A 14,410-nucleotide genomic window follows, 5' to 3' on the forward strand; every position below is an offset into this window, starting at 1 on the left:
GCTCCGTAGCAGTCATTCATATTTGGCTCGTCTGACGCGCTGAAGGGGAAGTGACACTTGAAGACATCACTTATTATTATTTCCAATCGGCCCTCACCGCCGCTGCCACTACTCCCACCTCCATCCAACAGAGAGAGAAGTGGAGTGTCAGGGGTTTCCTAATTTCAAATTTCGCTGCTGATTGAGTGGGAAAAAAAATCCCCTTCGGACCTTGTCCTGTTTAATTACATTTTACAGTAGCAAAAGCAACTTGAAAGACAAGAGCTTGATTTGACGACAGAAGGCTCTCAGCGCACTCGGTACACGAGGCTGGTTAAGGTGTGTGCGTGTGTGTGAGATGGAAAAGGGAGGGCAGGTGGTGGAGGAGGAGAGGAAGGGGGGGGGGTCATCAATTAAACTTTGATTTCAAAACGGAACATTTTCCCAGATTAATATGTCTGACTGCTATCTAAATCATTGAAACTCCCAATGAGATGCCATTTTCTCTTACATGAATCATGTTGAGAGGGGAAGTCATTCACACCTCCCACACCCCCTTGCAGCCCAGTTCCGGCCACAGAAGTCTCCGGTCCCTTCACCGTTGTGAGGAATTTGGCGCACTGCTAATTTGGGCACTTCTAATGTAGCAGAACGCAAGACATCAAGGAGCGATCAAAGCCGTATGACCTGGCAGCTGTGAGAGACACTAAATGGCGCCTTATTCTCTTCCTCTCCACATTTCTGAGATGAATTTGCACAAGCCTGTTTCTGCATTAAGCTTCGTCAAACGCCTTTCATTTCCCCTCATCCTTTACTTACCATCCAAGTGGGGAGCAAGAGTGTAGTATAAAGACAGCCGAACTGCAGTGTCTCTAAAAAGCTGCACATCTTGCACAGATTTAGGCTTTACAAGGCCTAGCTACCACAATTTCTAGAAAGATCAATTATGACTTGACTCAGAGCGGGCCTGAGGGAACTGCCAGGCTCCATATTCCAAAAACGTGCTCCACCCTCTCCTTGCTGATGACTCAAAAACAAAAACCGAGCAACAGAGCGAGAGTGAACAGGAGGGGGAGAGGAGGGAGGAGAGAGGGAAGGAGGGGAAAAGGGGGTATTTTCAGTTTCAGTTACATCCATGACTCAAATATTCCACCGGCTTCAAACTCTCCTCGCTGAAGTAGAAGTTCCACGGGGCTCGTTTGAAATTCGACAGCAGGCGCGCAGACTTGCACATGCGCACATCTAAAAAGGCACACACATGCAAAGAGGCAGACGTACGGACAACCACACACACCATATAAATACAGTGTGATAAATGCAGTGTGCACACTGCTACTGTAGGAGTCAGAGAGGAGGATGGGGGATCTGGCAGTATATCGCTACCACTCCCTTAAAAGACAAAATACAGCTGGGGTCTGTCTCCGGGTCAGACAGGGGATAGACAGTCTATCAAAATACTCACATGCCCAGTTCCTTTATTTGCTCAGTATCAATCTCAACATTAACCCTCTACTAATGGGACAGCTGTGGGTCAGCGCCTCACATCTTCAGGATGCCAATCAAGGCCCTAAGCTGAGAGATCAGCCTTTGAGACAGAGTTGCTCGTCTGCCTCTGAGTGGCTTTTAAAACACGGAGACGCCTGTATCGATTTTAGCTCTAGCCTGAAAGAAGGAGGGGGGGTGCATTGCACTCGTCGGGGCCTGTGTCGACTGTGGCTGTCTGTGCGTCTGGACGGGAGCCATTCCCTGGTCCCCGGTCACCCTCCACTGATCAGGGGGTCTGACAGAATGACCTAGCAGAGAGGCGCTGAACCTGCAAACACGAAGGGGGCAAGGAGCTGGATGCTCGAGGGGGTCGGGGCTGGTGGGGGCAACATCAGCAGAGATCTCAGTAATAGAAAAGGGTTTTAACCTTAATGTTGGAGCCAAAACCCTGTTAGAGGCCAAGTAATCCCCCATGCGCTGCTCTCATATGAGCAGGCTGATATTTCTTTCTCTTCTCTCTTTGAGTCGCTTGTGAAAGGCAGTGAGACTTGTGTGGCATTGATTCAGACCAGGCCAGGCTAATGGTGGCTATGGGCTGGGGTGGGCTCACACAGCCAATAGAAAGTTAGGTATGTTTTTGTTTAGCTAATGGAAAAATCCACCATATTCACATTTTCCTGCTGTTATCAACAGTTAGTATTTAACCATTTCCAAGCTAAAATTCTTGTTTGATATTGTTATTGGAGACGATGGGAAATTCTGAAATAATGATGCACATTTTGAACACATTTAACTCTGTAAATAAATCAACACATCACCATTAACTGTTGTGTTGATTTGATAACATCCAAAATGTTAATAAGGTCAGTGAGGTGAATTTTACATCCAGGCTTTAAAACTAAGTGGTTGAATATTAATGTTAGCTGTTGTCTAATTGTGGTCTAATCATAGTTAATGAGCTATGAAATTTGCTGTTTAACCTTGAAACATGGTCGAATGACCCTCCAGATTCTAACGATCCATCGTCTTTTCAGTTGCTGATCAGTCAGGAAGCAGTGAAATGAAAACACTTTGTCAGATTTCCCTTGGATCACAAGAAAAAAGACCAGAGATGAAGTCGATAGGAGTTTTGCTGAGGGAAATATAGCAATGCAACAAATACAAACTAATAGTAAGGCTGTCACCTTTTCCAAAGTTTGAATGAATTTGACATATCAGACAACTCCTTTTAATGTATTTGAATGCACGTCCGCAGTCAGAGGACGTCTAACAGGCAACATTTGTTTTCTCTTTGGTGCAGAATATGAGTACGAATCATGCACCTCCTTCCACACTGTATATTTTGAATTCCGACAGTTTTACAGTTTGAATATGAACTACATCCCCCCCAACTTTACATGAAATTTGAATTTCAGTTAAAAAGGGAAAGCCGTAATGGATGGATGGATCTGCACAACTTCCGCTACCTACAACATTAGGTTACTGGATCAAAGTGTTTTTTACACTGTACAAAGTATTAATACTTCCACTTAAGTAAAACATCATATAATTATTTTCCACCACTGCAGATGCAGAATGAACCATTTAGACAAAAAGGTCAATTGGTGTTAAAATAACTTGGTGAAATTACTCTTAACAATCAAAATTCCCTGCAAATGAAGAAAAAAGATACACTTAAAATCGATAAATGTTGCCTTGTATCTAACATAAGCACTTAAAAGTCCATGAATTGAGGGACGCAGATCTAATCATTTGGCTCAAGTATTTTAAATATCTTGAAAAAAAAATTAACAGTGAATAGGCTCGGGCACTTCGGGTAAAATATGCTAATTAACACACTTGAAATTTCCCATATGAAATCTATCTACACCAAGACAATGAGAAAATAATTACAACAGAGGTAGAATTACAATGGCCATTTTAATCAACCCCTACACTAGCATTTCACCCTATTTATACAGTTTTTGATTCCATGACCCACTGGTAAGTAATCACTTGAAAATTATGGCTCAGTTTATAATAGGTCTACGCTTTAGACACATTATTTCCACAGAGACAGGGCTCGGAGGATTACAATAAAGATATGAATCTTGCATAACAACAATCACCACCCAGTTCCTATAGCTGAACAAAAACACATCCCGGGTTAAAAATGTCTTAAAGTTCTGAAGTAACCTGAGGAACAGTGTGACAGGCTAGTGATGTTTATTCAACGGCTGATGGTGAAAATGATGAAGAGGCTCTTGCCCTTCGTTTTATGTTAGTTCAACTCAGCAAACTGTCTCCTATCATAACACAACAGTTTTGTATATGAATCTTAATTGTAGCACCGTCAAGAAGTCGCATGTTGCAAGACAGGTGTAAGTATGAGAGACTCTCCCATTAAACAATCCCTTTTACTGCGTTTATTAGGGGTCACAAATTCACTTCTGAAAGGTCAACTCTGCACACAGGTAATAACCTTGAAGGTGTGCCACTAAAGAGCCCAATCAGGGATTCACACAAAGGTCAGACTAATGTCTTCCTCTTAAAAAAAGAGAGTCATGTTATTTGACCTTCCTTTTTCACTTCAGAATTTCTCTGAGATAAAGAAAAAAACAGAGCTGTTCTTTGGAAGCTGTAAGGTCATCTTTATCAACCATAGAGGCATTTAAAAAAGAAAAAGTATTTGACAATCCGGTGAATAATGTGACGATTAAACTCCTAAAACTGGTCCTGGGTGGGAGCAATTTATTTCAAGGCAGGGACTTGGAAAGCCGAGGCCCTGTTTGCAGGAGATATCAGCTGCTTGAAAACCCCAAACGGTCTCTTGAGGAATGTCTGTCTCCCCCACAAGATTCTCCCTCCTCCTCCCGCAGGACGGCAGAGCCACAGAGGAACCGTTCATTGACAAAAGCCTAACAGGAAGGGCAGGATTGTACTTTTTTTTCTTTAACAAGTCACAGTAGTTGACAGTCCTGTGAGAAACAACAATTTTTTAGCAACTACATGGACATCTGAACTAAAAACCATGTCAGGCATTTCAGCTTTTTAGGTCACAAATTATTATTTTTTGCATAAGCTTGGCAAGAATAAGTTGCTGCTCGGCAAAGACCCGTTTTAAATTACTGTGGAACTGCTGCCATGTTTACTTTCCTGTTTTAAAAAGGGACAACTTGTCAAAACAATGCTGTCATAAATGAAATAGAATCTTTGCTGCTAGTACAACATTACAATAGGCTTCCTCTTGTTTTTGAAAAGTCACCGTCCACATTGTGGACACAAGCTGTACATCAGACAGCTTGGGGGGGAAAAACAGGATGTAGGCAAGCAGATGAGTTCTTATTGAATTCCTGTTTCTGTTTCGAAGAGGCCTCTCAATTACCCGACTAGTCCACTCCGCAAACAAAACCACAGCGAGGTTGCTTGTCGACTGGCTAAATGTCAAACTGTCTACAAAGTAAAAGCACACTGTTCATTTTATCACTGCACTGTTTTATATCAAGCTGTATTACAGAGATTTTACTTTGAAAGCTTGAAGATTGTGTCAATTGCATTGCAGACCTCTGAAATTGGCTAAATGCAATGCCTATTCCAAATATTCAACCAGGCAGGTTTAAAACAGGCACTGCACTAGTTTAATATACTGTAAATACATAAGTCAACAAACTATATAACATAGCTCTAGTCTTCTTTGGACATTTTAATAAAGAGTATTTCCATACAATATCTTTAACTTATGTGACTGTAAATGTAAGAATTTCCAACTTTGATTTAACCACACACAGACACAGGTACACAAAACTTTAACAAAGATTATCACTGCACAAATGTGTGGTGTTGTTTTTATTGAACATGACTATTTTATGTTCATGTTACTCCATCAAAAAGACGCATCTTTCCCCTAAAAATTCCCTTTACACATATTCTGTGTGTGTGCGCATATGTGCCAGCGATATGTGCAGCATATGCGCTAGTGTGGGGGCTTTTGGGGTGAAGGGGGGTTGCCTTCAATTACAACGCAAAACTGTTGTCACAGGGGCTTACTGTATCTGCTGAGATGAAAGAAAACGCACACCTCCCTCCAGAAGTGCATTACTGCACATACCTGCCAAGCTAAAGAGACTTCTTGACAGAAAATCTTTTTTTTTTTCTTCTTGCAACTGAATCCCTTTTCCTCGCTGCTTTCGTAAACAAGCCACTGGCAAGTCATTAAGCTTAATACCAAAAATAAAATAAAAAAGCCAGGAAAAAGCGCCCTGGAAAAGTTAACAACCTAGAAACAAAAGAACTGTTGTGTCTTATGCAAACACAATCCGTATTATAGCCAGGCACTTACATGGATGGAAGCAATCAGCTGCTATTAGCCTCTGCTCACACATCTCACTCTTCTCAGAAACAATAAAACACACACACACACACACACACACACACACACACACACACACACACACACACACACACACACACACACACACACACACACACACACACACACACACACACACACACACACACACACACACACACACACACACTTTTTATGACCTCTAATCCATAGCTCAGTATCAAGTCATTTCACTGCACCAGAGAGCATCTAGACTTAATTACGCCTGATAATAACTCAGCAGTTCAATGCCAAATTATTGTTTGTAAGACCTTCCTGTATCAGGGCATTTGCATTTAGCAGTGTGATTATTTCAAGAGTTACAACTCGGGCTTCCAAAGTTTCCAATGTCATAAAATTAGAAAAAAGAAGAGAAGATTTTAAGCTCTAAAACATGTGTTACTAGTATGGTAGATTATTGACGCAATGTTGATTGAGAGCTGAATGACACTCAGGACAAGAAAGCCTCAAGCAGCCGGTGCCGTTCTAGGTAAATGTTTAGTATGGAGTAAAAACATTGTGGCTAAGTTGCAATCAGTGCATTGAGACAGTAAATGCCAGAACCGCAAACAGGATTTCCCCACTTCCAAAGGACAAGTCTGAGGGTTGGAAGGAAAAACAGGGGAAGTGAGCCAAATTTTGGTCATTATGGCAGAATGACAGCATATAATATGACAACCCTGCCAAGAGACCTCGGTGCCACCTTGATAATATATTAATTGGAAACACTGACACTAATATTTTATTTGGCCGGCTGACCCTGCTTTGTTCACGAACACTGTGCAACTGTCACAACAACTATTCTTGACAGCTGGATTATGATTTCATTTGAAATGATACATAAATGTGAGATTAAACATCAGTAAAAACGCAGTTTAATTCAAGCATGTGAGTGTGGAGGCAGAATATGCCAATCATTTTCAACATGTCTAATTTAACAGCTCATTGTTGTTTATCATGAAAAACAACACCTGAGATATCCTGCTGTCCGCCCACAGCTTTCCAAGGTGATTAAAAACTTACTTCTTACGGGCTCGCAGTAATTAGGCCGCTCATCCGTCACGTGACTTCGTCCTTTGGCGACTGGTTTCCTGGGAGATGGCGTTCTTCCTGACGATTCGCTGTCACGAGCATCTGGGGGTCAGAGGCATTAAATGTTAATCATGGATGAAATAGGAAAACCTGTCCAACACAAAGCTGAGAGCTAAATCATCCTATAATGAGCAAATGTTCTAGATTTACCATGTTTTCCTCCACACACGCAGGTGCTAAGTTTTACTGCAGGGTCAACCACAGTGGACAAAATATCAGAGTCCACTGCCAGTTTTTGCCAGAAAAAAAAAAAAAATCCCACAAGCCGCTGGCAACATGGCTGCACAACATGGTGGGGGCGGTTCAGGTAAAGGCCTTGCCAGAGCTCTGGATCTCATTTTCTCTCCCCTTCTGCTCCCGGGTGTGCTCGACCTGCCAAGCTTCTTTTTTACTGCCATAAAGGCTGCATTCATCTAAATTGGAAAAAGTATGTGGGCAAAAACTCCCAGCCTGATAGCTGCGCAAAAAAATGCAAGAGACAGTTTCACTCATCTCTCCTAAGCCGCGTCTTCTCAACTTCAAGACTCGCTGACGCTCTGCTCGTTGCACACTGCTGCTTTGTTCAGTAAATAAACCTTCCACAATGACTTTATTCACTGGTCTGATGCCAGCTGCCTGCGAGTATCCCACACTCCTTCCTCACAGCCTTTAGGTTTTTCAGTAGTATACTGTGTCTTGAGCCACTTTTGCTGTGATTTTAAAGAAGAAAAAAGAACTATTCAGTGAAACCTGTCATGTTTACGTGAGCTTGATGTGTTTGTTCCAGTGCTACAACGCTCTCTATTTCAGTGATGGATGGAGGAGTGGAAGGGGATGGCAGCAGGTCAGCAGTTCTAGATAGATATGGCACATACCTCAGCTCAGAGCTGATGTTTGATAACAACAGTTGCGATAGCAGCAGCACCCTGTGATGCATCGCAGTATTTAGTGATCACAGTTAGAAATAAATTGGCCTATTCTCTGTACATCCACAGTCCCCTGAGAGGGGAAATTCAGTCTTTACTGTGAGCGCCTTTGAAAGTCCAGTAAAAAAAAAAAAAAAATCCATTCGCAATCCAGCAGCCCCAGTGATTGCTTACTTTGTCCTACTTTGCTATTTTTTGACAGTGCCATAATGATGCTTGGTATAAATAGGATGGTTAACGGTTCATTGCTTGTTTGAAGAAAAATGAAAAGGGGGTGCGGGGGTAAGCTTATTTTACATGTGATAATCTTAGGGGCAACTAGAAAGTTAATTAAAAACTATAATTGGCTGTGGTTGCTGTTAATAGTCACCAGGGCGTTTCCTCAGACTTTATTGAGGGTGGAAAAAAAGCAAAAACATGATTAACACTGAACATTGGGGGGCAGATACTGATGTATACTAAAAGACACATGAATATAATTTGAGGAGACAAGGCTGATATTGTCCCAAAGTTGGATACGCACCACCAATCTGATCATTGTCTTGCTTTCTGTATTAGCTTTTCAGACATTTTACCTCATGTTTGACTGTGCAAGCAAACATGAATTCTTCACACAATATGTCACTGATACGTATTCATTGCTCAATTTTATTTCTCGAGCACTGGCAGCATTGAACAGAGGAAAAAACCCTTGGTAAACATTCAAGCGCAAACTTCATGCACATTTGAGTCTTGCACTCAGCTGAATGGATTCCAAAATGTTTGCATGTTGCAGGGCGCTCACACAGACACACATGGTTTGTGGATCACAAAAATTTGGGTGACAGACCCACTGAGAGTTTTTGTGTTGTTAGATGCAAGCCAGTGCAAATGTGGACTAACGGCTCATTCATGCTCAACGTTAGATACATAAACGGAAACGGACGGAGCCTTTTGTCTGTACTCTGCGTTCATGTCACCTGTATTCGTGCACACCTCAAAGTTTACAGATACATGTGAAACAGACGAAACAGAGCAGTACCACAGGACACCTGGGGGTGCAGTGTAGCCAATAGATCAAGCAATACGACCAAAAGACACAAGGAAGAAATCTATAGGAGAGACTTTACAAGTTGCTAGGAGACTACAGGCATCATTTCATACAATATCACAACCTCCTCCGCCGCTGCCATGTTTGTATTTATCAGAAACTCTAAATTCGGCATTGCCATGCATCTTTACTTCTTGTGGTTGTGGTTTTATTTTTTAAGGGTTTAAGTCTTTGTGGACAGAGAATGACAAAGACTTTAAGGGAGGATGCATGCATTATATTGTCCTATAAATGTGTTGCTCCGTCAGGATGTATTAACAGCAAATGTTTGTGTGTATAAAAATCCCTTGAATCCTCGAACGGAATCAAAGGTTGTGGCTCTAAACTCTTCTTTGTTTAAAACATCTTACAAATCAGAGGAAGAGGAATCTTGTGTTTCACCTCCTCACTGTGTTTGCACGATGCATAAACAACACATGTAAATGAACTGAACCTGTCTTATATCCAGATTGATGAAGATTATGATGCTGTAATTGTCGATAACCGTTAATCAGCCTTGATCTGGACGTCATATTATTTTAACCTGTTCCTGTGTGTGTGTGTGTGTGTGTGTGTGTGTGTGTGTGTGTGTGTGTGTGTGTGTGTGTGTGTGTGTGTGTGTGTGTGTGCGCGCGTGTGTGTGTGTGTGTGTGTGTGTGGCCCCTCTTACCGTGAGAGGCTGACAGCAGAGTACTGGTCTCTTGCTGGGGGCCCTTGTCTGGCCCTGGCACATCCGGAGGAAGGACGGTCTCCTTGGACATGAGACAGTCGTGTCTTTGTGGGGGACACACGCAGCAGAAGAAGAAGACGAAGAAGAAGGAGCCGTGTGTCTCAACGTCTCATCTCCTCAGCAGCAGCTCGGGCTTGAAGACACGGAGTAAAAACAACAGGTCACCATTACTCAACCTGAGAGAGACACGAGTCGTGTGAGAAAACAAAGTGACGTCGAGCTGCCCGAAACAGAAAAAAAAAACTTCGTGGAAATGTTCAAACTGTCTTAAAACATAAAAAAAAAGGCGACGGAGCAAAGCAAAGTGTTTGAACCTGAAGCAGACACAGCGTTTCGATAAAAGAAGCTAAACTCACCTTTCAAACATGTCAACTCCCTTCACTTCACGTCTGTTCTCATCCTTCCTTCCTCCAGCTCCTTCTGGAAAAACTGACAAACTTGGAGAAAGCGACAAACTTCTCTTAACTCCGCTCCCCCTGTTAGTTTGTGTCGCTCCTGGTTCCTCCGCACTTTGTCTCCCTGTTTTAAAAAGTTTTACAAATCCACAATAAATCCTCTCGACGTGCTCGACGTTTCAGTGGCGGTAGGTTTTTCTTTTTTTTTTTTTTTTTGGTTGGGTCTAAAAACTTCATCATATCCGGATTCCTGCAGCGCGGCCAGTGGAGGCTGCTGCTTCTCTTCCCTGGGCGGCAGAGGAGTGAACTGAGCCCTCCCTGAACATGTGTGCCCTCAACTTCAAGTTAGGACAAACTACAAAATATATATATGTGTACAAAGAGTAATCCTTGAAGTTTTTTAATCTACATTTTAAACTGTGTGATCACGAGTTTCGAAATTTCCGGACCTTACTTTGGGACTTGAATACAACATCTCAGAAGTTTATTACACCCTGTGGCTGAGTTCATCAGCTTATGTTAATTGGCTAATTGGTTAATCATGTGACTTCATTATGTTTGTGATCGTAACTTGAATCTCCAAAGTCATTTTATGTTCTGTTTTCAATGAATGAATGAACTATGATAAAAGGTATTCAGTTCAAATTATAACATTTTAAGGTTGAGACTGTAGCACTTCTCTTACAGCTCAAAAATACATGTATGCAAGATTATTTCACTGCTTGATACTTTATGACCTCTGCCAAATCTGCTCATGGCTTGATAACATAAATTTAATTTAATGACATGTTTCAAAAGTTCATTTCACAGAACCCCCACCAATTACTTTTCTACAAACTGTCCTCTGTGCATGTTACCGCTAACAATATGGAAGTTAATCTAATTTTAAGCAAACTCATAGGATTAAACCCCCATGTTTGTTCCCCGAGGAACTGTGCTACATTAAAAGACCCCCAGTATCTGAAGTATTTTTGACCGGATACCTTTACAACCTCAGTTGCAGTCCCAGGCCTTAACTTTATCTCCATGAAGAATACGACTAAATCAGCTGCAAGAACTCAGCTGCAAAGTCAGCCAGCATGAGTTAAAAGTTTGAAAAAACTATCAACTGCATATACAACAGAGTTATAATCTCAACAACCCCCTCAGTGCCAAGACCATCTTATACTTTCCTCCATTTCAATTCATATATAATTCACTTTAAATAAATGGCAATGCAGCCCCGTGCTGCGTCTCCTGTGTAGTCAGTGGGGTATTGTTAGTGCAGTGTCTTGCTGATTGCCATCATAGGCATTGAACCCTATTGGTAACAGTATAAGTGAGATTTAAGCCTCGGTAACATGAGAGTGTGGAGGTGATTGATGTGAAATATGCCCTCCCTCATTGACTGGCTGAACTCCATTTTCTGCTCCTAATGCAGAAATCACTCCGGGTCCCCGGCATAATGATTTACGATGAATCTGTGTCAATGTTGAACTCGGCAAACCCCGCGTAATCCATCTTGCAGATATACCTACCTACCCCGCCCCACCTCGCCTGCTCTCTCCCAGCTGCCCCCCCCCCTGCCTCTGCAACTGGAAGGGTAAGGAACGCGGCTCCCTCACTCCGTCTATAAGTGTTGAATCCATTACAGTGCTGATTTGTAATCACAGAGGACCTCTATGCCCCCTCAGACTGTAATTACTTGGATACAGATACTCCCTCACTCCATCCCCTAGAGCTGCTCCAAGCCAAGAACTCCATTAACCAGCATGCAGTGCTTTCAGTTGGCCTATCTGGGTGGCAATGTGGAGATATATTTGAGGGATGGGGGCCGGTAAGGAAAAGAAAATCATGGATAAAATTGCATTTAAGTAATGGGAGTTTGACCTTGCAGTGTGTAATGGCCACAGTTCACTTCGGATATTGAATCATGCACGAGTCAAAAGTGTGCACCCTGAAAAGCCGACTGCGGGTCCCCCCCTCAGATGGAAATCGTGTACATGCAACACGCCTGCACCCGTGAAATCAACCCGCGTTGTGTGTCTTTGTCTCTCTTACACGGTGACAGCGCTGTTGCTGCTGACAAACATTATCTTGTGTGTGATCATGTGCACAGTGTCAACCCACGACTCCCTCCCTCCTTCAAAATAAGTCAAAGTGGAGCCGGCTGTGTAGACACAGTAGGGCTGTCACACTGTGTCAAGCGTCGGTGTCAGTGTTGCGTCTGTTGCCGTCACATTTCAGAAGACACAAGGAAAATGTCTCTCTGTTGACTTCATCTGTTTGTTTGGCAGCCTGCCTGATTGCTGGAGTGTGTAGTGGCGAAGAGGAGTACCGGCTCAGTCGGGGTTACATGCCGCCGACAAGACTAATCCTCCGTTGCCGGCCCCCAAACAAACAGCCGTCTCTGTGTCGAGCTTTTCCCTGACATACACACACAAATCTCCAAAACACTTTGTAAGCTCCAGCATCTTCCTTAGGCCCTGTAAGTCTTTGCTGCTTGTCTGTAAGACATATTCTAATAAAACTGGTTGAAGTAATGCTTTGACAGTTTAGGAAATAGGCTTATTCACTTCTTTGACAAGAGCTGGATGAAAAGATTGATACCACTCTCACACACAACATCTGGCAGCAGCTGTATTCACAAGACAGACATAAAAGTGGAATTGAACCTCATATCTAACTCAGCAAGAAAGGGCACACGCTTATTTTTCTACTGTGTTCCCTTAAAACAATGCTAATGGCATGTTAGCAACAGTCTGTACAGCACAAGTATTTCATTTGCTGAAAACTAACTTTTGCAGAAACTGGCAGAACATGTCTGCAGGACAGAACATCTGTAATTATCCATAATGAGCTTATTTCTTTGCAGACTGCCATTCTCATAGAAATGCAAAAGATTTGGCCCATGCTGGCCTTCGCGTCGACTTTAATGGCCGGGCTAAAGAGTTGAGGTGCCGCTTTGAATGGCGAGAAGCAGCACCTGTACCTGATCAAACCTTCAAAGACTTTTACACACACACACGTCGGTGCAGAATGAGAAGAAATTAATAAGTAAGGCTTTTTTGAAGATGACCGTGTCACCAGCTGAACCCTGGCACCCTAACATGATTAATAGCATTATGGTAAGTTTTTTTTTTCTTTTTCTCCAAGTAAAGGATTGTTTGAGGCTGTCTGATCAAAACATTCAACCTTCTATTGGCTCAGCTGTCAAAGGAGGCAGACTTAGTGTTTGGCAGTTTGATATGTTCTGTCTGGACGGGGAATAGACATGAATTCACAGACTCATTAAATAAAAATGGAGGCCTGTCGCTGTGTTTGAATGCAAACAAACACCATATTCCTCAAGGAACAGGGACACGGGGAGATGAATAATGACTGACCTTCATCTTGTGTAACTGCACATCTGGACTCCAAGTTTGGATTGAGAAATAGTGCACATAATCAGTCACAAATGTTCACACAAAAACACCAGACTTCATAAATATGTATGCCTCAGATTAAAAAAAGAGAAGAGAAGAGAAGGTGATTGACGATTAATAGTGACGTTAGAAACAAGAGCCCACTCGGCGGGTTATCACAATAACTGGGGCCAGCCGATGCAAAATCCACATGTGAAGATGACGCCTGCAGCACAGCTTTTAGACAGGGATGCAAAACGGCTTCCTCCGCACTCCTGGAAGAATACAAGATCAAAGTTTAACACCCATCTGCGATCCATTTAACTTTATTGACGATAGTTCAACGTCACTGAGACAGCGACTGTGTTTGACCCATCACTCTGGGCTCATTGCTTTTCCATATGCTGATGTTTTGATGATATGTGGAAACCAGAGGGAAGGTGATCCCAGTTTTTTAAAACCTGGTTCTCAATGCAGAGACCATTTGAAACATAAATACACATTGACGCACTGACACACATGCCAGCTACCTCTTCATTTCTTCTGCATCATAACACGCGGAGCAAACTCATCTCCCACGATGACATTCTACACGGTGGGGCCGAGTTACGACATGCAACTATACAGTACGTGCCACTCAGGCTTATACAGAGGCGTTGACTTATTATGTGGCAATTGATGCAATGTTACAAGTTCGTGACAGAGGTGACTTGTAGGTACTTATGTGATCTGAACCTTCGGGCGCACACTCAGTGAGAAACGCTCCTGATTACTGCAACTGTGAATCAGGAACAGCAGCTTAAGGCTCAAATGAAACTATCTCCAATTTGTTCAGATGTTATTACATGCATTCCTCACCCTCTGTTCCAATAAGTGAATTCAATATATTTAAATGTTGTGGGGTTTTTGTACTGCACGAAAAGTTTGGTGTCTTCTTTTGTCCTTTGTCGCCTTTGTTGTCCAACATGGAATGATAATCAAAAACGTCAGCCTGTTTAGGATTTCT

The 14,410-nt window shown here is 42.5% G+C and overlaps 1 protein-coding gene across 5 annotated transcripts in view; it reads right to left on the minus strand.

The window, feature by feature from the left end:
- The window catches only part of mdfic (MyoD family inhibitor domain containing), a 119,018-nt gene extending 108,753 nt beyond the window's left edge, over positions 1–10,265 (minus strand). For 2 of the 5 annotated variants that reach the window (XR_011240216.1, XR_011240215.1), the window contains exons 1-3: positions 9,983–10,146; positions 9,567–9,759; positions 6,854–6,964 (exon numbers count right to left, since the gene is read on the minus strand). Coding sequence is in view for 1 of the 5 variants with exons in the window: in XM_020092473.2 (XP_019948032.1) it covers positions 6,854–6,964; positions 9,567–9,657 (202 nt within the window). In the remaining 4 variants the exon portion in view is untranslated. Of the gene's footprint in view, positions 1–6,853; positions 6,965–9,566; positions 9,760–9,982 lie in introns of all 5 variants that reach the window. The other 3 variants (XR_011240214.1, XR_011240217.1, XM_020092473.2) reach the window with 3 other exon arrangements.
- Positions 10,266–14,410: the final 4,145 nt, after the last annotated feature.

The sequence above is a fragment of the Paralichthys olivaceus genome, chromosome 23 (assembly GCF_024713975.1).
Source record: "Paralichthys olivaceus isolate ysfri-2021 chromosome 23, ASM2471397v2, whole genome shotgun sequence".
NCBI lineage: Eukaryota > Metazoa > Chordata > Actinopteri > Pleuronectiformes > Paralichthyidae > Paralichthys > Paralichthys olivaceus.